The 26,973-nt window shown below is 45.3% G+C and overlaps 1 protein-coding gene across 6 annotated transcripts in view; it reads left to right on the top strand.

Moving 5' to 3' along the window:
* The window catches only part of Hph (HIF prolyl hydroxylase), a 69,355-nt gene extending 58,333 nt beyond the window's left edge, over nucleotides 1-11,022 (top strand). The window contains exons 8-10 of one of the 6 annotated variants that reach the window (XR_014701036.1): nucleotides 3,517-3,566; nucleotides 5,014-5,444; nucleotides 5,493-11,020. Coding sequence is in view for 3 of the 6 variants with exons in the window: in XM_084580468.1 (XP_084436594.1) it covers nucleotides 3,517-3,566; nucleotides 5,014-5,214 (251 nt within the window). In the remaining 3 variants the exon portion in view is untranslated. Of the gene's footprint in view, nucleotides 1-3,516; nucleotides 3,567-5,013 lie in introns of all 6 variants that reach the window. The other 5 variants (XR_014701037.1, XM_084580468.1, XM_084580467.1 and 2 more) reach the window with 5 other exon arrangements.
* Nucleotides 11,023-26,973: the final 15,951 nt, after the last annotated feature.

Below are 26,973 nucleotides of genomic sequence, written 5' to 3'. Positions count from 1 at the left end.
AGTTGCTATCCTGAAAGGGGTATGACACCTCAATTTTGGGTTCCGGCTTTATCCTTTGTAATGATGCACGAGACATTTCCACACGCATGATGTTCGCCTACGACCTCTCAATAATTTATAATCAAAATATATTTCTCACTTGTTTCGGTGTCGACAGCCAAAAGATGGCTGTAATGTCAAAGTCAAGTCTAGGTCACGTAAAGGATGAGAAAAACAGTGATATAATTTTTCTGATGTCCTTCGAATTCACCATAATGCTAAAGCCAGCCTGCAACACGAAGAGTTATTAAATGTAATGAAGAGTCAGTGATTATGTGGTTGCTTTTACATGTCGTGCGTGACCTAGACTTGATTGTGGCATCACAGCCATCTCTTGGTTACCGGAACTGATCAGGAAAGAAAATTCAATTACAAATTATTTAGAGGTCATAGACAAAAAAGCTTTGATCCATGTACAGGAATGTCTTACGCAATATCAAGAAGAAAAATGCCATCAAAATTTGATATATATACTCCTTGAACAGACATTTTTGTTTCCAGCCTGCTGGTCTACTTAGCGCACAGTTTTGAGGCAGCTGCTTTGTTTTTTTGCCCATTGTCTGCTCTGTGTGGAGCAAGCAAGCTTCGAGCAGTGTCCATGGCTCTGAACATGCTAAAGTGCAGCTTATTTAAAAGGAGAAGGAGGGTGTGTGTAAAAGTGCACTGATCGGAAGACCAAGAAGTCTACCTGTTAGCGAGTTTCTGGTGGGTCATGTCCTATGCAAGCTATGCTGCCACAAATACTATGATGCAGCTGTGGTCAGAGCATTCAAGGTGCTCGCACAGAGTTTTAAAGTGCCTGCAGAAAGCACACTTGCAAGTTTGCTATGTTACTAGCTTTATCGCTGGTGGGTCGCACCGCACTAAAAAAAAAAGGGGGCCGCGCAAGAGTTGGGACTTAGATATTGCTGCTGCAGCGGACGTGCTAAGGGGGCACTGGGGACAACTTTGTATCCCGTTTGCCATGCCAAGTAAAGATTAATTCCGCAGCTCTTTCTGGATATGCTCATGTTGTGTCCGACAGCAGAGCATGGTGTGAGAGGAAACAGTGAAATGTGCTAAAAAAAATGATGCATGTTTTTTTCCAGTGGTCATTTCAAACTTTGGCATCGGGACAATGTGATCATCTCGAAGTGAATGCCAGTGTAGCCTAGCCTAAGAGATCTGTGAAAAAAAGGAAGCTTGACATCACCAGAGTATCATTGTAAAAATGGATGGTGACTGTGATATACCAGTGTATTTCATTTACTTGACCTTTTCTTCCACTTCATATACCCTCTGCGGTGGCTCAAGTCGTTAGGGAGCTTGACCACTGTGCCTGAGGATGCGAGATCGAATCCCGGGCGTGGCAGCCGCTTTTCGATGGAGGCAAAAAGCAAGGTGCCAATATGCTGTGTGATGTCAGCGTACGTTGAAGAACCTTGGATGGTTGAAATTTCCAGTGTCCTCCACCGTCTCTCATAGCCTGAGTCGCTTTGGGACGTTAAACTCCAGAAACCAAACAAAACCTTCCAGCTTATAGAAGCTCCGTTTTTCTTTTCTAACGTTTTTGTCGTTGTAATGTGGTAGCCAATTAATTCAGGGCAGGTAGAGTCTGTCCCCAGTGTCCCTTTGAGCTGGCGGCACCTCGTTTAGTGGAAAGCTTGATGCATCATGTGGCAGCAGTGGCAAGCCTTAGGTCAAGCAGTGGTGAGCATTGGCGATTATATTAGACATCCAAAGCAGTGCACGAAGGCACTGCTGATGTTGGAATTAGTGTTGCCAGTGTTTATGGCAACCACTGGCTAAGGTGGCGATCATAATGAGCCTGTGCTATAACCTCCATCTGCACTAGTTTCATGACAGAGACTACAACTTTATTCAGTGTGCTCTTGTACTACTCAAAGTAGTTGCGTTACACATAAGTCAAGGTCGTAGGGTGAATAACAAGGTTTACGCTTCTCATTTGTTGTCCTTTTTTTCGATCAATAAAAATCCTTTTGGATTTAAACCTTTCTTGCAGTTCAGCAAAAGTCGGACTAAATTGCATGGATATTTGGGAGGGAATTTGCCATCACCACCTTGCATACAAGGCATAGCGTTGAGACCAGCACAAAGTGTCGTTTGCAGTGGAGATTCTTTACCGTACTCACTCAAATCTAATGTGGCCATGATTCTAACACAAAAGTTTACTTTTGTACTCTCACGGCAGGAAAAATTACTCACTAATGTTGATTCACATACAGTGCCAAGGTTGACTTTCCAATTGTATTTATGTAAAAAAAAAAAACAACAACCTCATAGCATTTGAGTACAGTAAAATGTTGATAAGTTTTTAAAAAAGTGCAGGGAAGAAATGTATTATTCGGCTAAGCGCATAACCGATTTAGTAACAAACCCGGTTTGTAGAAGGCAATGACTATCTGGGTTCGCTTCCTTGGGTGTTTCTGGATGCTTCGCCCCCTCACTCCAGAGAGATGTGGAGAAGCCATCGCTATGGCTTATAGGCGCCGTGTCTTTGCTGATGCTGTGTATGCAAGCGAATAGTTGGCTTAGTTATCAAATCTTTCACCCCTATGCCTCTAAGGCACTGCAAAGAAGCCGGCGTGTTTCCTTCCCCTCATGAAGTCATGTTTCTGCGACAACGGCGCCTCGTATGTTGGCTCATTAGCTTTCTTTGATGCTTCTTCGCTGATCAGTTTTCCATATCGTGAGAGCGCTCGTTAGCACATGTCTAGTTGATCACAAAACGCATTATATGACCGCAATAAGAGTGTTTCATCGAAGTAGTTTTATGTCGCCTCCGAATCGGTCACACTCATTTAACACTACTTCATGCTCACGAAACGAGATGTACCTACATGCGATCTGCGGAGAAGTTGTCACCACTAACCACATTTTAATTACATGTACAAAACTTGAACAACTAAGGCAGAACCACTTCCCACAAATATATAAAGAACATACCCCACTGCACCCAAGCTTACTAATAGGAGAAAAGTCACTCATTGATATTTCCCATGTTTTTTCATTCCTTAAAGAAGCAAAGCTTTTAAACCAACTGTAAAATCTCTAACTGTATAATTTCAAACCTTGCCCTTGGTGCATGATGGCCATAAAATACAACACAACAACATTTGTCGAAATTTAGAGCTCAGTATGCCTGGAAATCGTGTTATTCGGGGACATAGTAACCGGAAGAAAATAGTGTAACTCTGTGGGAGATGTACAAAGCCCGCGATTTTGAGCGTATGAACCGGGAAATCGTATGGACCGAGAACGTGCCAACGAGGTTCCAAATCTAAATAACAGGCAATAGTGAACCATCATACACATGCCAGCTTACAAAGCTCTGCTGCTTGAGTGGTGTGCCTTTTGGGTGGTCGTGGCTGTTTGGTTGCTGGGCAGCGGAGGGTTGTGCCGTGGCTGTGGCTGCTGCCAAGCTTGGGCTCGATGTGCTGCCAGTGACTGAAACTCAGAATGCTTTTTGCTATTCAGCGCCAACTGATGAGCACAGCTCGATGCATCGGCTAGCTGCTGTTAGCATGGTAAGCTTAAGCATGCCCTCTTGCTGATTTTGCTCTGCACGGCTCTGCACGCCTTGCCTTCCCCCCTAGTGCTCTAGGCTTGCGTCAAGTGTAGCTTCGCCATTGACACTTCACACTTTGAGGCTTTGCAGTCTCTGACAGCACAGTGCTTTTGCAGACTCTAGAGCTCAGATTACTCGGTGCTTGCTCTATAAATAAACTTAATTGCATTTGAAATGTTTAGGCAAGACTGTGTAATGATTAATGTGCTGGATGCAGGGTGTGTGCTTCAGTATTAATAAGTAATTACTGAAGTCAAGAAATTAGCAGAGGAGTTTGTAATATCAGTCGTACCTGTTACTAGTCTTCTAAGCGTTCCACCCACAGTTTCGATGCTTTGGAACTCTAGGAGTCAACACAACCAAATCCTAGTAATTCAGGGATGTCTGCCCACTTTTAGGCAGACATATTCGGTGTGGCTTTTGTGACATTTTTTTACCGTGACCCAACCACTGTGTAGAGGTGGCCAGTTTAATTTTCAGTGGTTATAACTCTTAAGGTGCTGTTCAGCAGTCACATCTTCTAGTATCTTGAATGGGTATGTTCACACCCGAGTGCAACCAGCCCAGTCGAAACGTTGCGGATTGTTGTCTTTGACTATAGGCAGTAGTCTGAGAATTTGTCGGTAAAACTTAAGCTAGTGAGGACTGTTTAGTTGACCACAACACAAAGAAATATTTAGTATAATTGTGGTTATTCCATTTCATGGTTGGGTGAGGTCAACTGTGTAATAGGCTTATGCAGCAGTGCCTGAACTGAGGATATAGTACCCTATATTTGACAGGAAAACAACTTCATAAGCAAGTTATTCCTGTTAAGACATCTCCAAGATTTGTACAGACCTCTCAGCCGATGAAACAAGAAGGCAAACACATTGCTTTTATTATTCCTCCCCATTAGCAAATTCTGTGTGGTTGCTTATTGTCCTACACCCTGTATGGCCTTGGAAATGTTGTACTTTTTGGTGTGGTGGCAGAGGAGAGTGAAGCATAGACCAAAATTTCTATCGCTCGATAGTAGGAAAGAGCCAGATACTTACTAATTCCTTACTAGTGAACGATTGTCTCTTCGATTCATTGTACGGTCTATATATCCTTTTACCTTGTAATTCCAATCATGTGTTGAACCTGAGGCTGCGTGCATTGCATTTGGCTGTGCTGCTTTGGTAAAAGTGTGAATGATGTCTAGCATAACGTTATATGTACTCTGCTCACTTGAAAAGAATATGCCGCCCAGCCCAAGTTACCCTTAATTATGATGCAATTTGCTGTCAAAACTTATTGGAAAAGTCGTGAATTGCCTTTCAGTGTTTCTGATTGTTTTCTCTGCATGTTTCTTCTCTGTTTCATAAAATTGTTCTTTCTCTTCTTTCCGACCATGTTTTTTTTTGCGTCATTTCACCATGCAGCCAGGCCAGCACAGGGTTACCCGCAGCAACAGCAGCAGCAGCAGCAGCAGCAGCAACAGCCAGCCAACATGCTCCACCCGTTCCCCTTTGCCAGCTACCAGCCAGGAGGCCGAAACATCGGAACAGGTGCCATTGGTCAGCAGTTCAGTGGACAGCGGTGACGACGATGTAGTCTCAACAAGTGCCAAGGCTCCAGCCTGAATGTGTGGGCAGGTCCGTAAGGGCTGTTGTGCAACCTACTGTGAGCAGAGCACCTTGTGCAAAACTGAGCCAAATTGCAGAGTGCATCTTTAGGCAGGGAGGTCTGCAGTTGCACTGCTGAGACGTGTAAGAGGAATGGCCCCATGGGGACATTCCGTCTACCTTAGTACATACGGGTGCTTATATGACACATAGGACACATAGGTTATAACCTATAATATAATATATAGGTTATATAGGAGTACCTATATAACCTATATATTATATAGGTTATATAGGTACTCCTATGGCATATGGTGCTCTTATGACGTGCTAACCCTTAGGTAGACGGGTGCAGTGGGCAGATGAAAAAGCAGCTGAGGGTTTGTGGTGAAACCTGGAAACCTAGCACTCTTACATGCCCTAGCACTTATTGTATTGTGCAACTTTTTCTGGCAATGGAGCAAAAGCAATGGAGCCGAGACACATTCTCTTCTCCTAGCCAACAGAATATAGTCCCCACCTGCAGCTTTTATTCTAAGTTAACGGTGCAAAAAATGTAATGGAAACACGAGACAAGGATGATGCAACATAGCACTCATTGTGTCCTCCTCTCATCTCGTGTTCCCATTACACTTGCTGCACTGTTAACTTAGAATCAATCACCGAAAAGCCCATTCTGCTGTTCTTGCAACATTTAGTGTACTCCTAAAGCATTGTATGTTGCCAATATTCATTCTTTAAGGTACACTTCAAGCAAAACTGCCACATTTTAACGCTAAAAAGTCAGGCCAAGGAAGAACCTTTCTTCTGTTCAACAAATTTGATGGGCATGTTTGGTTAAAAGAATCTTCGGTTGACATTTGGAGGAATGACGCAGTTAAGGGCACTCTATCCCCCCATAGCCTTTCCTTCATTGCCAAGAAAAGGTATTGCTGAATGCAGCAGCTGTTTGTATCAGCTGTGCTCATTGTATTGTTATTAACTGACGGAACTATATATGTGTGAATTCCTTAGCACCACTATCGCTGACTTTTTGTAGGATGGAACGCTCATTTGATGTACTGTTCTCCTTTTTACTTCATAGACAGCACAAGTACAGCTCTAAGACTGTGCATTGAATATTGGATAACACCACTAGCATTAGCGTATGCATTGAAATGGAGCAAATGTGCTCCTGGGTGGCCATTTATTCCAGTTTATTTTGGCGTGCCTGACTCCTGACCATGTTCCTTATGTTACCGGTTCAGGTACTGTGACAAGGTATGCCAAAAGATGCACGCATATCCATGAGAAACATCACGGAACGTGTGCCCCCATAATGTCATTTGCCTTTGTATTACCGTGCTTGTTTTGCATTAGAGAGCTGAATGTGAAAAGGCCAGTGCAAGCAGACAGTAGTGGGCAGCGGAAGGGGTGATAACCAATCGTGAGACAACCTCTGTTGTCTGTGGATGTGTCATTCTTACTACTATGCCTTATTTAAATTCAAATTCATATAGAACACCTTGTATGGCTGTAAAATGTCTGCTTCTTTTTTATTACTTATGCATACGAGCACCTGTCATGTTTCAGCTTAGTGCAAGAGAGTCAGGCGTAACTCACTAGAAGCACAACTGCTGGTTATTACCTGGCAGTATGGGCTCAAGCAGTAGCACGAAAACTAAACTTTCATTATGCTGCCAAGGTTAATAAGTTGATCTTATAATTCTCTTAGGAAAGGCAAGATGGAAGCTCTGGCATCTTCTCAGTTTTCATATGCAACCGTTGTGGCAACATTCAGTGCTCATGCTTTTTCTTGAAGTGTATGCAGTGACCTGCTAGATTGTAGCAGAAGTTGGCATTGTTTCATCTGTCCACCCAGTATCTTTTAGCACTATAGTAATTACGCCTACAGAGTTTCCAAAATTAATTTTGCAGATTGTTGGTCGTGACGCCAATAGACGTTTCTTGCATAGGCTCTTTCTTGGGACACCAGTTACAGCTAGCCTGTGTTGTCAAATTCCTGTTATAGAACTGTCAAGACCTAAAGAAGTTTTATTGCATAGCATCACATGCAATGTTACTGTGTGTTACACATATGAGCCTGCAAGAAATGCCAAAATGGGTGTGTATTCAGATATTGATAAACAATATTGGCGCTTGAAAATTGATCCCCAGCCTTCCAGTACAGAAGTCCTTATAGGCCTCAATGCTACTTCAGCATGTAAAAGCTGCTTTGCTAATGCAGATCAATGCATTTGCACCCTTGTTTTGTATATTTTTCCTCTGCCGTAATGGTTTAGTTCAGATGCACGCTTAAAGAAATACCACAGTTGTGTATGAATGCAGGAACGCTTGTTAGTGCAGCTAGCTAAAAGGCTTTGAGTGTGGACGTGCTCAATGCTTGGCTTGCCATACTTACAGCCTCTGTTTTCCCATTGGTAATAGTTAATCTTTACTTGCAAAACTGGCTTTTCAACGTAATCATGTTGGGATTTATTGATAGCACTTCATGGAAATGCAATCATTTGTGAATAGCGTTGATATTGAAGCGAGCGGCCTGCTCTGTGAGTGGTGCTTTCTTGTCAATGGCTCAACAGGTATATCGGAATTAGGGCTATAACTGTCACTATGACGTATACCGTATTTACCCGCATAATGCTCGCACTTTATTTCGCAGAAAATTGATGCCAAGTTGAGGGCTGCGATAATTGTGCGGGGAAAATGCGGATGCCTGCAGGTATGAGTGGACGTGCTTTTGCCACTTGCCGGTATTGATGCCAGGCGACAGGATTATGAGGCGGCGCCACAGTTTATTTGTTCTTGAATGCATATGTCCCATAGACTTTTGCTGTTAAGTGTACACGTTAATCTTTTAATGTTGTTAATGTTGATGGTTGGACGCCTAACTGTTGTGTGGCAGTTTTATTCCATTCACATACTCTCTTCTTTCTAAGCGTTAGATCACAGTCAGGCATTCTTAACGACCCTCTTGAGTCGCAAGAGTGCCATGACTAAATGGAGTCATGATCATGACTCTCAAAGCCTTTTTTTATTCAAGGTGGGTATGAAATTGGCTGCCTTGTATGGAGCCAGTAACATAACTACCTATTCTACTGTCACGATTTGCTGGATGTGAGGACACCGGGCGTTCGTGAGGTGAGGGTCTTGGCCTCGCTTAATTTAGGTCTTGAACCCCAATTGTTTTACTTTGTTTTATTCAGATGTTTTTGTTATGTTATCTCGTATCTTTTCAGCCTGCACAAACAAATGGTACAAGAGTACTGAATGAGTTCTTGAGTCCCACTGTACCTGAATCTGTTTGGAGCTAGTGTCGGCTTTGTTTTTCCACTCAGGGTCACAATTGCCTTGAAGGGACACTGGGGACTATCCAATCCAGTCGTCATTCTTGTGATAATTGACTTCTTTTTTTTGTCGAGAAGTTGAATTTCATACATTTGATGATGGGATTTAGACAAGGAACATTTTTTTGTTCTTGCAGCTCAGTTCAAACTCGTGACTTCTTGGCTGAAAAGGACTGTGATTAACATTAGGAAGTAAATGGTAGTGTGGCCTAACCTCAGCTCTGCATAAAAAAAAAAAAAAACTGTCTTGATAGGTAGCTTTCAAAATGACTTAGCGGTTACATGTAGAACGAAAGGAAGAAGAGGGTTTGCACGGTATGAAAAAGAACTGAACAAGGGTAAATGGGGTACGCCTCAGTTCGCAGATGAGCCAACGTTTCGACAAGTGGACTTGTCTTCGTCTGGGCAAAGCGATCATTACTGGCAGGGGTTTAAATACGCTTTTGCTTCCGAAGAAGAAAAACAGAAAAGAAGAAGAAAAGCTTTTCTTCTTCGGAAGCAAAAGCGTATTTAAACCCCTGCCAGTGATGATCGCTGTGCCTAGACGAAGAAAAGTCCACGTGTCGAAACGTTGGCTCATCTGCGAACTGAGGTGAACCCCATTTACCCTTGTTCACTTCTTTTTCTTAGCGGTTAATGTAGTTTATTTCTTTGCTTCTGGGCTGTAAAATTCGTGACCAAAAATCTGTCAGTACATGCTAGTTTCAGTTTGTCCTCAGTGGCCCTTTTTAATGAAAAAACAAAAAAAAAGCTTGCTTCACGTTGACATTGCTTTTCTTCACTCACCCAAATTGTGAAGATTCCAAGTTTTAACTTTGAACGAGAAACTACCATAGTTGCTCGATTTTGAGCACCCCCTTTTTTCATGATCACGGTGCTGAAACAGAGTGAGGAAGACTCATAGATCCAAAAAATTTTGCCCCCCCTACCTCCCACCCCGGTGTAATAACGCATAAATATCTTGGCGAGACGGGAGTGAGAAATAACGTTTTATTTTGCACACGAACTTGGCAAAAATTTTTGTCAAACTTGGTTTCATTCTGCTTCAACTTCGAGCTGCGATAGCCCTCTTGAAACTTATTCCAACTTCCGGTAGTGCGTCAAGCAGCCGACATCAAACAAAGCAACATGGACCCACCCACGATCCCAGTGGAACCTGCCAAGCTTCGCCGAATGGATGCCGATTCTAGGTTCACGTGACAACGTGGTGATAAATTTATCGACGTCGGCTGGCTTGTGGCGTTCTATGCTGCCAGTTCTTGTGTGGTGTTAGGAACGAAGCAGCTGGAGCCAGCGATTGCACTGCTGTGGCGCAGTAGCGCTATGCACGTCGCGTCACCTTGGGACTCTGAGGGCTTCTGTTCGATGAATGAGTGAGCGATAACACTTGCAGCCTTGTCTAAACACTTTTCTTCGCATAAAGGGGTGAGGAGATTGGCATGTAAACTTTTTTTTTTTTCAGTTTTTTTCCGATGTTAGGAGGGGTGCCTAGAATCGCGAAAATACGGCAGTTTAACGTGCATCAATACTATTTCAGACTTTCTTCTTCTCTTCTGTACTATTAATCTTGGGAAGCCATTGTGGGAAGTGTTTCTGCTTCCGTGTACAGTGGACGTGGATGTGTTAGTGGCGATTCCGCGGCAGTATGTGCAGTATGTTGCTGTTGTGTTCAGAGATTGTGTTCATTTTAGGAGTGTGTGGCACCAATAAGTGTAGCTGGCCAACACGCGTGGAGCCCAGAACAGGCGACCAGGCTGAGAGAAATGGCGTGGAAGCTGCATATTTTGGGAACCCCCTGAGGTAGAGTTGATATTTTGCATGTTAGAACTATGGCTGGGTCCAATGTACACATGGAGCTAGTCTTCTTACAAGTGCTTAAGTGTTGAATTTCTGTGTAAACTTTTTATTACTTTGTTGCAGCATCATATAGTACTAATGTGGTACCATGTAGTCTTGATAGTGTGGCTTGTTAGGCAGTTGAAGGTTTTTGGTCTTTCGGAAGAGAATGAAAGTGTTGAGTGCAATGGATGCCACAGTGGACCATTCAGCCCCTGCAATGAGATAGCCGTTGTAGTGTGCTGCTCTGAAGAACATGCTGTCGGGCTGGTTGGTGTTACATGATGTAAAGAAGGCAGTGCAAAAAACGGACGAAGGGCAAAAGGGAGGAGGCATAGACATGAAGGGAAGACACAAGTGCTCACAAACATCCTATGTGTCCTCCATTTTGTCCTTATTCCGTTTTTTTTTGCACTGGCTTTCCATCAAAGTGCGCTGTGCCTTATGCAAATCAGGTTTTCTGGTTGAACCAAGTGTATGCTCAAGGAAGTGCTGAAGGTGTTAAGGGAGCTTGTTGGCACATTGTATTGTTTGACAGGCACTTGTAGCTAGCCCGAAATGTAATGGACCTTATAAACATCTGTATTGAAAAGCTGACTTGGGTTTGTTTCCTGCCATGCATTCATACAAACACGACCTTTTGCCGTTATTAGGGACATCTGTTGGACGAGATGCAGGTGGAGAAACTAAGATAAGGAAATATGAGGAGTTGATATAGAGACAAGGCTTGAAAACATGTGGTATGATTTTTTTGACAATGCTGTAACATCGAGAATGATTTCTGTCTTGACGAGTTCTAACTTGCTCATGGTAAGTGGACGTATTTTGTTGCTGTAAGGGCATCCTGGTCACTGCCATCTGGACTGCCGTGTGTACGTCGTGCTGGCATGATGCAAGTGGCAGCAGTTTGGCATTTTGACAAATGTCTCTTTATGCAAAGGGGCAACATAATAGGATGCAGCTTTACTTCTATGCTGCTGAAATCCTGTTGACCAAGAACTGCTTCTTTTCCATTGAACTTCATTCATTCTTCACCATAATTCAACTTCGCTGGGGTGGTGCAGTGGTTAGGACGCTCAACTACAATGCCCAAAGATACAGGATCAAATCCCGGCCTTGGCAGCTGCTTTTCAATGAAGACAAAAAGCTAGGCGCTCGTGTGCTGTGCGATGTTAGTGCATGTTGAACCCCAGGGGGTTGAAATTTCCAGCGCCCTCCACAGCGGCGTGTCTCATAGGCTAAGTCGCTTTGGGACGTTAAATCCCAAACCAAACCATATTTCATGTAATGCAACTAAATACACCTTTAATCCAGTGCACTCTGCGTAACCGGGTTTCGCTACTTAGCCCTGCAGGGCACATCTGTTAAAGCAGATGTTTGTGTGTACTGTGCGACACCACGGACCCTGAGCACCCATTCTTAGCCATGCAAGGCACCGCCGTGTCTTGGAAAAAAGAGATCCTGGTGGTTGAGCCGAAGCCGAGTGTTTGGACCTTGAAGGCTCCTAGGCGGAGGCAGCATACCACTTTGGCCCCCGCTTCCCATAAGCGGCACCTCCAGCCTGACCCGACCGGAGGAAATCAGCAGTCGCCTCTTCCTATCCTTCCATGGAGGAAGGAAAGAACTTAGGAGAGGCCCTGACGTCATTTTTCTGAAGGCGGCGCGGCAGCGCCGTGACCGGATGCGTCAACGTCTCTCCTCCTCCTTTACTCTCCACATTCTCTTTCTCCGCGACACTCACATACTTAGGGCCCTTAGCAACACTGTTGCTAGTGACCCGAGTTTTCATCATAGCAACAGCGTCGCCGTTGCTAATGGCTCGACTTGGCTAACCCTAAATTTTGACGTCACTTCTGCCACACTTTCTCCAATGTATTGGGAATGACAAGGGCCTCTCCTAAGTTGTTTCCTTCCTCCATGTATCCTTCCCTCCATCTTTTACTTTTCTATCTTCTTTCTTATAACTGTCCTGTCTCCTCCTATTTTCTTGGATTTCCCGTTTTCCAGGCAGAGAGGGTTAACCTTGTGTGGCTAATCACCCTGCTTTACGGCATAGAGTATTTGGTTATAGTCAGGATGTACGGCTGGCATGGGCAGGACCTTCTTGCAAGCTCCTGTCCCATTCCCTTGGGCTCCACGGTGGGTGGCCGCCACCCTGGCCGAACATAGGAATTAATTTATGGCTCCTTCCTTACTCTCAAATGATCTCTCCTGGTAAAGGGCAATAAAACAGCTAAATTCTTTCCAAAAAATGCCACACACTTTTCGCTTTTCCACGTGATCCACAGCGAAGAAAACGAAAAAAAACTGCTAGACTTATCTCTTCATTCCTGGCTACTAAAGCACTAACAGAAGCAGTAGGTCAGGCATACAAAGTAAAGAAGCTGCCAAATGGCGACCTGCTCTTGGAAGTCCTGTACAATCAGTGCGAGAAACTCTCAGGAGTGACATGCTTTGGAAATTGCCAGGCAGCTATCACTCAGCACCGATCATTTAATACAGTTTTTGGAGTCATTTCCAATGGCAACCTAAAGTATGTAAGTGAAGAAGAACTTCTTGAAGGACTCGAAGACCAAAATGTCACTCGTTATAGAATAAAAATTGGAAAAGAAAACAAGGAGACACTGACCAGGCACATAGTCCTTACTTTTGCATCTAGCACATTGCCCGAAGATGTAAAGGTTTGGGTACACGAAACTGAAACTGACACCATACATACCAAACCCGCGACGGTGTTTCAAATGCCAGAAATATGGTCATGGCTCACATACCTGTAGAGGTCAACTAACTTGCAAAATGTGCCTCCCACGAATATCCCTCGGACAACTGTCCAGCTGAAACACCATAACTTTGCATGAACTTTGAGGGCAGCCATGCTGCCTATTCACGCACATGTCCAACCTGGAAGTAAGAGAAGGCTATCCTCGCACTGAAAGTAAAAGAAAACTTCACCTACAAGGAAGCACGAAAGAAGCTTACCTCAGATCAGAATGCAACATACTCTGCTGTGACGCAACAGGGAGCGGCATCACAGCAGTCCTCGGCACCTGCCCAGGCCACACGTGGTGTGCCTAGCGCAGGGCCATCTGCCCCCAGGTGGAGGCAGCTAGCGCTGCCCCACCACCTTCAAAGCAGGCTGTGCGGAACCCGAGGTCATCTGGCCTCAAGGTCTATCCACTAGAGACTAGGCCTAACCAAAACGTCTCTGTGCATTTTGCACAGTCATCCAGCATGCCCGAGGACATAATGGGCACAACAGGCTACGATCGTGCCATGCTATCGACATGTGACAGGCGGCAAAGTTCCTTAGAGCCAACCAGAACAGACAAGGCCTGTGTCAAGGGCCGAAGCAGACCTAGTGTCTCTACTTTCTCAATACAAGATGGCGTTCCTAGTCCAGTGAAACTGTAGAGGTCCTTTAAGTAACTATAACGATATAAAAGAAATTCTCACTTCACTCTCACCTGTAGCACTGTGTGTACAGAAAATAAATCTTAGTCCGCAACACACAAATATACTGAAAAAAATTAGTTTTTCTCCTGGACTGAGAGCAAGCTAGCAGGCTCTCGGGTGGTGTTGCCATCATTGTAAAAAATAACATTCCAGCAAATGAGCATAAACTTAACACTTGGTTTGAGGCGGTGGCAGCCACCTTACTTTCAAAACAATAATGGTATGCTGTATTTGTGAAAGGCAGTGCCAAAGATTGTTCCAACTACCGCACGATCGCGCTTATTTCGCATGCTAGCAAGGTGATGTTGAAAATCCTCCAAGGTAGGCTGCAGCAGTATGTGGATCGGGAGCTTTCGGACGTGCAAGCTGGGTTTCGCAAGGGCAGAGGAACTAGAGACCAAGTTGCCAACCTTCGCTGGATCATGGAAAAAGCAAGAGTTCCAGAAACCCATCTACTCCTGCCTTATTGATTATGCGAAAGCGTTTGACTGCGTAGATCGCAGACTGTGGCAAGCTCTCCAAGAGATGGGAGTTCCAATTCACCTCATCTGTCTCCTCAGGAACCTTTATGAAGGGCAAGAGGCCACAGTCAGAACTGGGCATGGTCTTACTGATTGGTTTACGATTGAGAAAGGAGTGAGGCAAGGCTGCATACTGTCGCCCTGCCTATTTAACCTATATGCAGAGTGCATCATGAGGAAAGCCGGTCTGGACGAGTCTTCAGCTGGAGTGAAGATTGCTGGAAAATGTATCAACAACCTTAGATATGCGGATGATACCACTTTAATGGCAGAAAGTGAAGCGGAACTCAAGAGACTTGTGATGCGCGTACAAGAAGAGAGTGAGAAGTTTGGGCTTAAACTGAACATTAAAAAGACAAAGATCATGGCGTCTTGTCCTATCAAGTCCTGGAGCATCAAGGGACAAGAAATGGAAGCTGTGACAGATTTTCTTTTCTTGGGCTCCAAGATTACCTCGGAAGGAGACTGCAGCCATGAAATTAGGAGACGCCTGCTTCTGGGAAAGAGAGCAATGATTAGCCTTGACCGCCTAGTAAAGAGCAGAGACATTAGTCTGCCAACCAAGATCCGTATAACTCGTGCTATGGTCTTTCCAGTTGTGATGTATGGATGCGAGAGTTGGACTGTTAAAAAGGCTGACCGCCGAAGAATTGACGCGTTTGAATTGTGGTGCTGGCGAAGACTCTTGAGAGTTCCTTGGACTGCCAGAAGATCAAATCAGTCAATATTGTCGACCATAAACCCTGACTGCTCACTGGAGGGTCAAATTCTAAAGTTAAAGCTCAGCTACTTTGGTCATCTGATGAGAAGAGGAGTCGCTGGAGAAAGATTTGATGTTGGGAAAGGTTGAGGGTCGCCGGAGAAGGGGTAGGCAGCGAACGCGATGGTTAGATGGCATCCTCGAGGCACTGCAGATGAAGTTATGTGATGTTAGGAAGATAGTGAGAGACCGGAAAGCGTGGCGTGACATGGTCAGTAGGGTCACGAAGAGTCGGACACGACTGAACTGAACTGATTTGTATTGAGCTACACTGGACTGTAACTCTTCAATGACCTTGAAGATCTCCTAAATCAACTGCCAGAACCTCACATAATAGTTGGCAATTTTAATGCGCACTCTCCCTTTTTGGGGAAGCGAGAAGAGTGATACCCGCGGACAAATTATAGGAGATTTTATTGTATGTAACAATGTTTAATAAACACCGGCAAACCGACCTACTGCTCACCGAGCATAGGAAAAATGAGTGTTTTAGATCTATCTTTTTATTCGCCATCAGTTTTTATCGATTTTAATTGGGATATTTTAGATATTTCGTACGGGAGTGATAATCTACCGCTAGTAATTGACCTATCATCACCTGCCGTCATTCCATCGAAACCACAGTGCTTGAGGCTACATCTAGTTGATTGGGCAATGTTCAGAGAAAAAGCCAGGTTACACGAAACATTTTCCGAAAATCTGTCAATTGATGAATTAAATGAAAAGTTTACAGCTTGTATACTTACCGCCGCAAAAATTGCAATCCCACAGTCCTCGGGAACAGTGCATCAATGCCATAAGGTCTGGTATTCTCCAGATTGTAGGAAAGCAACAAGATAAAGCCTGGAGAGTGTTCCACAGATACCCAACTTACGAAAACTTAGTCAATTTTAGAAAAGCAAGAGTGAAAACACGCTACATTTGACGAAATGCCGAAAAAGAGTCATTGCGAAGATATGTATCAGCAATAAATAGCTCAACTACATCAAAGGAAATGTGGAAACAGGTTTCAAAACTAAATGACCAATTTTCACCTTTTACAATTCTTTTAATGGCACCTGGTATTCCAACCACTTTAGTGGAACAGGCAAATATATTAGGGGAACACTTTGCTACAGTTTCTAGTTCACGTCACTACACACAGGATTTCTTAAAGCACACAAGTATGGCTGAAGAATATAAACTCCCAACAAGTGTCGGCACAAGTGAATGTTGCAACAGAAAATTTACTATCCATGAAATAAACAGTGCTCTTTGCTGGCAAACAAACAGCTCCAGGACCTGACAGAATGCACTATGAAATGTTGGCACACCTTTCAGATTCTGCAGTAGAAACACTTTTGAAACTCTTTACCAAAATATTCACACTGAGAAAGATATCCAAGGTTTGGAAAAGAGCTGTTATAGTTCCATTCCTTAAGTCCGGGAAGCCGCCTACTTCCCCTTCTATAGGCCCAAAGCCCTTACAAGCTGTCTGGCTAAATGTTTTGAAAGTATATTTGAAAGTTTCGAAAGTATTTTATTCTGGAATCGCGTAAACTTCTCAACATTAATCAGTGCGGGCATAAAAAAGCATGCTCCACAACAGATCATCTTGTAACGCTTGAAAATACAATCCGAGGAGCATTTATACACAAACAGCACTGTCTCGCTGTCTTTTTCGACATGGAGAAGGCATATGACACTACTTGGAGGTTTGGTATTCGGCGTAACTTAGCAAATATGGGCATCTGTGGCAAGATGTTGAACAGTCTAAATGATTTCTTTTTTTTATCGTTCATTCAATCTACGCTTGGGCTTAACTCTCTCGAGGACCTTCACTCAAGAGAATGGAGTGCCTCAAGGATGCATTTTAAGCACTACTCTGTTCGTTGGTAAAATGAATTCATTGTCCAGAATAATCCTGAAATCTATTATGTATTAACTTTATGTTGACGATCTCCAAATAGCATGCCTATATTCAAACATATCAACGTGTGAGTGGCAGATACAGTTAACAGTACACAGATTAGTTACATGGGCAGACAAAAATGGATTCCTGTTTTCTTCACAAAATCAGTAACCGTCCTGTTCTCACTCAAACGAGGCTTGCATACCTACCCTTACCTTCACCTAAAGGAAACTGTACTACCCGTCAAAAGGGACCATAAGTTTCTAGGCATCAAGTGAACTTTTTTACCTCACATAAACACTTTCAAAAAGAAAGCAGCACACTCACTAAACATAAAGTACTCTCACGAAAATGCTGGGGTTTCGACAGGATATGTCTTTTACATATCTATCGGTCTGCAACTCGCTGTTAGATTATGGATGTATAGTGTACGGGTCAGTGAGACCCTCATATCTGAAACGCCTGTATCCAATACACAACTTAGGTTTATGTCTGTCGACTGGTGCATATAGACCTTTGCATCGGGCGAGGAGATTGTCGAAATGCCTCCTCTTTGGACTGTTGCAAACCGGTTCCGCTGCCGCCTCCACCGTGTTGACGTCAGGCGCACACAACAGCCCAGCGAGCAATATGGTGACGCCCAGGGCGCCTTAGTTGCAAAGGTCTATAGAACATCTCCTGCAAATAGTCTTTATACTGAAACAAATGAACCACCCCTCATAGAAAAAACAATGCTTGCATGCGCATATATACTTAAAATAAGGTCTCTGCCGAAACATGTCTGTTATCCTGTAGTCAGCCAGTGCCCATCCAAAACACTCTTTGAGAACAAACCTCAAGCAATCGGACCTTTAATTCTTCGCTTCGAGCAGATATGCCAAGAATTAGATATAGATACCTGATTTATTTCAAATATTGCCCAATAACCCAGTCCACTGCCCCCCCTGGTACAATTTTCCCTCTGTGCACAACTTTACATTGACACACTTCTGTAAGAAACAAACACCACATGAACACATAGTAGAATAGTTCTTGGCACTAAATGAAGAATACAGAGATTACACAGCATTCTATACAGATGGATCTAAGACGTTTCACGCTGGAAGTGCTGTGATACAAGAAAAATGAGAAAAAATTTTACCGAAGTTCTCATCAATTTTCACAGCTGAATGCCACGCCATATTTTTGGCGGTAGAAAGATATTACGGAAATTGAAAGTAGCATTATTTATACCGATTCTCAGCGCTAATTACATTGAAGAAATGCTACGGAACCTTTAATTAGAGACATCATACATAATATAATAGTTTTAGAAACACAGGGATATACGATTTAATTTTATTGGGTGCCAAGCCATGTTGGAATTAGCGGCAATGAGAGAGCCGATGCATGTGCTGCAGCAGCCCGTCATGTTAAAATTTGGCCAGTCAGCGTACCACATAAAGATGTTACAAGATTTGTTAAGAGAAAGCAGACTAAAATGGCAGACTTCATGGAACAACGAAGTAAATAACAAACTACACCTTGTCAAACCATCAATCATTGAAGAATGGAAATCATGCAGTCATCAAAAGCTTCATAGAAGCCATTTTATGTTGTCTTCGCATAGGACACACTCATCTTACACACAGCTTCATTCTAAAGAAAGGAGACGGACCTCTGTGTGAAGGATGCAGAGGTGAACTAACAATAAATCATCTTAATTACATGCACTAAACTAGACAAGTTAAGGAAAAAATATTTTGCACGTTTTTTACACAGAACACATTCCTTTCCATCCCAGCCTGCTTTTGGCAGAAGGTGCACTGGTCGAAGTTCACAATGTTCTCTCTTTTCTAAAGGATGCAAAGCTCCTGAACAACCTTTAATGTAAAACGTATCAGTCCTTATCCACAAAATAAAAACAAACCTTGCTCCTGGCACAGATAGCCTGGGTTGCTTATGTGCCAAAAAAAAACCCAATACAGTATTGGTTTCGTTACTTATAGCTATAAAATTATACAGGACAGCTAAGACTACTTATGTGCTGCCAAAGCAAAAGCATTCACTACTTTTGTTCCATGAAAATTCTCTCGTAATCCAAATAATCCACTGTAACTTAATTGGCATGGTCCGCCATTGCTATTCATTACCTCATAATATAATTAGAATCGCAGCATTTGCAGACGAGGAGATGCACTGCTGCAGTGCATTCTGCACATGTTTCACCCATATGCCTTATATATTGCAGGAGGACATTGACACACAATAAGTGCACCTAGCAGTGAGTGAGTGAAAAACATTATTGAGTAGAGATAAAGGAGGGAAATGTGTAGGTGGGCCGGAACTCCAGTGGCTGCCGCTGCTATCCCCGCGCGTCACGATGGCCCGTTGGGCCTTTAGTCCAGGGCCCGTATTCCGAGTTTGCGTCGTTATTGGAGTGTCGCTATCCCACGTGACTTAAAGTCATCTGATTGGTGAAACGCCGGAACCGGGTGCAGCCACGACGGAACCGGAAGAGCCCTAGCAGTACTGAAACATTAGAGCAATGTTACATTTTTGTTGTGGGCTTGGTGCGCTGCAGCTTTGGCCGAACATGTGGCGCCGTCTGGGAGGCGCCGCTGTAAAAGGCGGCTGTCTGGATCCGCGACCGTGGGTAGCGCCGACGCTGTGTTCCGATTTCTTCTTGGTTCCCCGTAAGAATAAAAAAATAAGCGCCGACTGAAACAAGGGCATGTATACTTACTTAGTCATTTCGAATCTTTTCGTTTCGGCTGCGCATTTCCCACTTTTTTTTTTTTTTGTACAGCACTTGACGCTAGGTTTTTTCAAGCATGCATCGAGCGTGCAGCACGCGAAAAACACACACACAAAAAAACGGGTCTTCTTTTTTTTTTTTTTGGACCCAACTCGCGCTCTAAAAGCTGTAACAACTACTACAATTTGTTGTAACCAGCGCTGGCAGGTCTTCGGACACGGCCTGTGTTGTAGAGAGCGCGGAGCCTTCCTGCCCAACGGGAGCTTTTTTTTTTTTTTTTTTTTTTTTTCTAACGACTTCCTAATGATAGTTTCCAGCTGTTCTCGGCGCTCGCTTTTGGGAAGCCTAGCCTGACGTAGAAGACGTAGAAGCACGACATGGAGATCGAAGCACATTGCAGGAGTGCGCGCTTTCTGACTTGACAGACGTTCATGGCTCCCCGCAAAGAGAAAACGACCTTTTAAACTAACAGCTCTATCTGCTGCTGTGTTTATAGGTGTCATAATAGTTATAAAAAAAAAAAAAAAAAACGTTGGGAGGCAATCGAAAATCAAGTTTATTTTTTTTCTTTTTTTTGCGATTTCCTTGGAAATCATACGAGAGCGATGTGTCGCATCGTTAACGGCCGGTGGCACCCGGCCTTGCAGATGCAACTGGCATCCGCGATATTGCGTGGGTTTGCCAACAACTACATAAAAAAAAAATGAATTACATATGTGGTGAAGAGACGCCGAAAGGACCGAATAAAACTTACCTCCAAGCTGACTTCGTAGAAGGCGGTTTTCATTTCGTTAGCGCATTTTCTGAAGATATCCGAGGGCCCTTCTGCACTGTGAAGTTCCCCGCGCACTCCACGCACATGCTGGCTTCGTACAGTTTCTGACCGCGCACCAAGCAGTTATTCTTAAGTCTCAAAATTCCCGATCACGCGAAACCCCCCGAACAGCACGCGCTGTGGAGCTTACTCAGCCATGGTTGTTTTTCCGCGCACTGAACCGTCACCACTTATTTCGACGCATCGAGTAGAAAATAAAAACTACGGTAGAACTGCCGAGCGCCGAAAAAGCACGCGCACGCAAGGCCCGACGCCTTAGGGTACATCTCCATATACAGCCTGCTCGTCCCGTCCTGGGAAAAACGGGATTTTTTTTTTTTTTAAGAGCCTTTCTATAGACCAACGGAGAGCTCTCGGCTGTCGCTTCTAGGGGGTCTAGCATGCCGTTTCCACATACACTGCCACCGAGGGGAAAAGCCAGTGCTGCGCATTGCACATGGCTTAGTTTTTGTTTTATTTATGTCTTTACTTTCAAAGTGCCATATTGTTCGGGTTCCGAATTCCTACTTCAAAGGAAAAAAAATACCATAGAGCCGCCAGCAGACGCGCTCGCGCGCCGACGATGCGTTGCGCCCAAAGCGCCGGCGGCCTTCTACCAGACGGCATGAATGGGTAGCGGCTTTCTTCGCTTTGCTTTTGGTTTATTTTTCTACACACACACATGGTACATGTGTCAGTTATGTACGCGTGTGACACGAGCAGGAAATGACCGACAAAAGTTTTCTTCTCACAAGGTTTCTGCCGAGAAGAGTAGACTTCGCGTTCATCCCGCCGCCTCTCTCCGACGAGCAGACATACCACATACGGGTGCGCCGGCGGGAGGTGGCGCTACTTGTTCCGGAGCAGTGGCGCCTCCATACCAGTGCACTAGCCCCACAGTGCCTAGAATATACTGACTAGTGTGCTCATGTGTGCTGAGCGCGGGCGGCGCGGTGGCGCCAGAGTTGATGCCTGCCGGCGGAGGCCGCATAGCGGCGCTGTGGTGCGAGAGGGTGCGAGCCGGTTTCTCGCGCACATTGCGCCGCGCTGCTGAGAGTTGGAAAGGGAGCTGCGCGTTGCTTTGGCTCACGTTTAAATACTTTGTTTTAAAGCTCTTTCAGGAGCTTAGGATTGATATAACGTTTTAACATGCTAATGTTAATATCGAATTGCTTTGTGCAGATTGCTCGAACTTGAAAGCTCAATCGGTACGTGAGCCACATGCTTACCCGGTAAACGCACATGAGAGCTTTCGCGTTTGGAGGAATTCAAACTCAAAGAATGCAAGTCACGAAACACAGATTCGGTTTAATAGAACGAAGGCAGCATGTTTAATCAAAGGTGACAATGCGAGTGGAAGGCTGGCATGTTCTTCCCACTTGTCCAGATATCCGAAAAAGTCTTCCAAGAAACGCATGTCTGGGCTACCCGGCTTAAGTGCACGCTTGGTTATCCTGGAGGTCATTACTCGTATCAGGCGATTGATTAGCTTGACGAAGTCTTCTGTTGGTTGCACCCGAGTGTATAGTCTCCACATAACGCCGTTGCAAAAAAAGTCCTTTAATAACCTCATCTCCAAAAAGTTGGAATGCAAGGTCAACCTTCATCTTTTCAAAGTTATTGGGTCTTAAGCATAAGCTAGGCTGTCATCCACGGAAGGTATCCGCATCCATGTAACCGGAATGAGAATGTCCTCAAACGGATGACGGCCTCCGTGGTGGTTAGGTGTTCAGTGTAGCCTGGCTGCCACTCTGTTCACCCACAATGCCCGCTTCACTGGAGCCGGAGGAGTCGTACGTCTTGAAAGCCAGCTTCGAGAAAACAGGAGCCCTCGTTGATTTCCGAGCCCGAATCGCCGGGTCCAGTCCCTGCGTCCCGCTTATGGCGTTTACGAGCTGGTTGCTGCTCGCATGTGTTTCTTTTCTTCCTTTTTGGTGCCGTCTTGGGCACAAGGTGTGGAGGGTATAATGTTAACGTTTTGAAAATAACGATGTTGAAATAACCATCTTCTACATGCTCCTCTTTCGCACCCCAGTTATGTAACCCCCATCACATAATACTCCAATCGGAGCCCGTGAGGTATTTGAATAAAAAAAATAAATAAAAAAAACCAGCAGAACACAAACGAGGAACCTTTACTTACAGCGGCTAATTAAGGTACATCGCGGCCTGCTATTGCACAAGGTTTTGCCGAAGTCACCATCTTTTGAATGAAGAAGCTGACGAAGTATTTTTTTTTCTCAGATACACAATATGCACGAGACGCGGCCGGTTAATCGCGATGAAGCTCGTTGGTAATGCCGCGCTTACGGTGAAACATGCCCCTAATATATAACTGCATCCATATGATATATGTGTAGTGCAAAAGGACAATCGAGGGACACAGAAAAGGTACACAACACAGGTGCTGTCTGTAGCGCCTGTGTACACTCTTTGTGCTACACACTGCCATGGAGCACCGTTACCGACTCGCCCAGGTTTGCATCCTTGTGAATATAACTGCATGCTCTAAAAATGTTTCTCGCCAACAAAAGCAGTTGCCGTTTACCTTCCGTCATTTCTATCGATGCTTCGTTCCCATTGTACAGAATGCGTACTTACGTAGCATCAGATAGCGCAGTAATACGTAAGCTCCTTGTTCTAGCGGTAGCCCCGTTTGCCAAAAAAGCAAGTCTTCTCTGTGCACCACCGCTTTCTCTTTGGCATTTTTCTCTGCAGTCTAGTGAGAGGCACTGGGGAAACAACAATAGGGAACCGTGCTTCACCACTGGCGACACAGTAAAGAAAGAAGATACAGAGGCGAGCACAGAACGCGCGCACAAAACGAGAAAAAAAAAAAAAAAAACCGATGCAATCGTCGTCGAGCTGGTAAAAGAGGCCGCGGAAAGTCAGGGCCACTTCCGTCCCGTCTAATCCGCCTTTTGCGCGAGTTTTCTGCGCATGCGCGAAGCCCCAGTGGCGACTGATGAAAACAAACTGAGAGGCGTCGACGGCGCTTCTTGTCGCCGCACTCATAGCCAACGCACGGGGGTTGGAGGCGCGGTACGTTCACAGCCTCGGTAAAACGATGCCAACCACCTGTGCCGCTTACGGCTGCCACTCTCGAGGCGTGCCGGGATGCAAGACGCGTTTTGTTAGGTTTCCTTCGGCGAGCCGCGACCTGCAACGGCGTGAAGCTTGGATTAGGGCAACCAAGCGTCAAGACGTGAATGGGCGACCTTGGCAGCCGACTGCGTGCTCTCGACTGTGCGAAAAACACTTCGTTACAGGTATGTATGCATCTAAAGGAAATGTGCATGATGAAAAGTATCTACCGGAGTTTGCACCAAGCCTGTAACCCACCAGTGATAGCCGCAATGAGCATTTGTTCGGCGCGTCTAATGGCGATGTATTTTGTCGTTTGTTTTATTTATGTGCGAAGGGGCCGGGTAGCGCAGGTATCACAGGTGGCTGTGTGCGCTAGACCGTAATATTTAACATGTTTTATCGCCACTGCCGCCTGACTAAAAAGAAAAAAAAAAGGGTGTTTTGTTGTGATGCACCGCCGTTAGCGAGTCGAGTGGTTGAGCTGGTCATGAGGCTCACGAACGGCAGTGCATTAAAACGCCGTATTTTTTTTTCTTGTTAGTGAGGTGGCAGTCACGATAAAACATGCTAAATATTACGGCCTAGCGCACACAGCCGCCTGTGATATCTAAGCTACCTAGCCCTTTCGCACATAAAGATAAGAAGGGACAAAATACATCGCCTTCAGGCCCCGGTGCAACTGAAGCAATCACGCACCGAAGAAATCCTCATTGCAGCTATCACTGGTGCGCTACAGCCTGGGTGAAAACCCCAGTAGGTACTTTTCATCATGCCTATTTCGCTTAGAGGCATACATACCTGTAGTATCTGTGTTTTTGCCGCTCGGAGCATATGACGCACTTGACACTTGCACGACGCACAGTATTTTTTTTAATTAAAGGCTCGCCTTCGTGCACGCCAAAGCATCCAGACTTTGTTCCTTTAATGTACGCAATCAGATGTACTTCGTTAGGGAGCTTGATAATCGTAGTCTTCGTCCAACCGTTTGCAACGGCAAGACCGCCCGGCACAATAAATGAGTCGAGGTTCATGCTCGTTCACTTGCAGAGTGGATCGCTCTGGACGTAGAACAGGGTTGGTTCCTGACCGAGATGCGCATCCGATATGTAGGGGATTCACATGTGTCACCAAGTTGTTGATTCCGCAGAAATCGCGGCGGAGGCAGAAATGAACGTTGGAGATCCTTTCACAACAGAATGACCATTCTCTGCGCACCGAGAACCTTTTCACCACTGCGACCACATCCGTTCTGACCCCTGAGGCCAGAAACCGGCTACAGCTCTGAATCATCCATTGCCAGAAAAATGCAGCGCGTTTCCTGCAGGTGTGTATTCCGGCCGGGACAATGCCCTTTTCACGGGGTGTGTATATGTGACTCTCTGCCGACCTTCGTGGATGAAATCCTATAGCTGCACGGTTGTAGATGACGCGAGGAGGAAGCGACGCCCATTGCACCATGCCGGCGCCGCGGTGACCGCATTGTGCTCGGTAACTCAAGACACCCCGCGCATATGCGCCGCTCAAAGTCACAGGAGACGATTCCACCTAGCTCTGCAGCATCAACAAACCCCTGGCTGCTTTGCCCTTTGAGATCCCTCTCTCTCTCTCTCTGCCCCCACGCTCTCCTGTCTGCCGAAAACCTGCACGCTGAGAGCGTCTCATTCTGTCGCGTCGAACAGAGGGTGTTGGTCGAACACGGCCTGCGCTACACGCTCTTACAATACGAAGATAGTATATGCGTACGTTATGAGTTATGAGTGGATTGTGAAAACGCTCTACCTTCCCCCATACTGCGTGAACATGATATTCTGCAATCACTGTCACTACTTTCCGCTCCGAGGCCAAAAAAGGGGGGAAGCTTTCGCTTTCTACCAGCGTTGGCGTGGCCATTTCGTATGGTGTGCTCTCGCGTCGTCTGCTACACTGCCGCTCAATGTGTTTCCCGCCCGCTCCCGCATGATGACGCAACATCCTCGCGCAAAAGCGGGGGCGAAAGGAGGAAAGAAAAAGCTGGGAGGAGGACTTCTCCCTCGCGCCTAAATTTTCCCCTCGCAGTGACGGCGCCGCCGACTGCGCTGCGTGGCTTGCTCCGTCCTCGCGTGAACCGCTGTAGCCGTTACGACTCCGCTCATTTTGAATTAGAACAGTCGTCGGCGTAGCCTAGCGCTGTGAATTCTCTGCGTGTTGGCTTATCGGCCAAAGTCGCGATTTTTCGTCGCGGTTCTTTTACTCTGTGCATCTCATTCCTGCTGGCTCTTCGCCCCTTCGTGAGACGAGAGACTTGTCTGCGTGCACCTCCAGTTCCGTGGACCCATCTCGTCTGCTGATTGTGCTGGCGACTGTGTTTCGTGTTGTTGAACTTGTTACCTTCATGTACTGTGGAGAGACGTGCGTTTCGAAGAAGACGGTTCTTCCAGGAAGGGTAGTGTAAATTTTTAATCATGCATTTTGGTTATGTGTAGCACAGTGACATGTGATTACTTGCATCAAATACCAAACTAGGTAACTAGAACGCAGGTATTTGCTCTTGTTTCTGCATTGATTTGATGGTATGGAATGCGTAGGATGAATATGTGCATCATTTATTTAATTTCATATCAACTGTACACATGCTGACAGAAGCAGTGCCGGCAAACTGGGTTCTTTTGTAGTGATAAAGCAAGCATGCAAGATTACAATGTTAGCGCAGAACACATAACACTACTGTAAACTGTTAGCTATGTAAAGTGCGTGTGTGTGAGGGATACCTTGTCCCATCTTTTCATTTTCTGTTTCACGTGCACTTAATAAAAATCGGAAACGATATCTGCTGTTCTCTGTGCTATTTCTATACTGCGGTCGGGTACGCTCGCGAGCGCCTGCGCCCTCGAGAGCGCTATGCTTGTGGTTTTTCTTTCCATCACACTGTTCCTGCCGCGAGCCGGTCGCGCCGCGGCAGAACGATGATGCGGTAGAAAATCCACGGGCAGAGCGTTTTCCGCGCGACCCGCGCTGCTTGAAGCAACCTACCGACACCCCTTTCAGCGCACAGTTTTTTTGGACCAGTCCGCTATACGGCCTCCCCCGTCAAGTCCATTTTTTACGCGCCCCCTCCCGCTATAATCCTATAATGGGGAGTTTGGCGCTAGCGTCTGTAATTCGTGGCCGCTGGGAGGTATAGGGAGTTTCACACCGAACGACTCGCATGAGCAAACACCTACACCGTAAATAAACTACTGCACCTTCGTGAAAGCAAAAGACGCGCAGAAGCAGGTTTAACACGCACGCACAACACCAAATTCTGAAGAGAGAAAACTGCGTCGTCCGCTCAGGTGGCACCCTCCCGACAAGCAGC

Source organism: Amblyomma maculatum, chromosome 10, assembly GCF_055883805.1.
Source record: "Amblyomma maculatum isolate TAMU_Amacu chromosome 10, ASM5588380v1, whole genome shotgun sequence".
NCBI classification, from domain to species: Eukaryota; Metazoa; Arthropoda; class Arachnida; order Ixodida; family Ixodidae; genus Amblyomma; species Amblyomma maculatum.
Note: the sequence above shows the minus strand (reverse complement) of the source record. Positions and strands in the feature narration are given on the sequence as shown.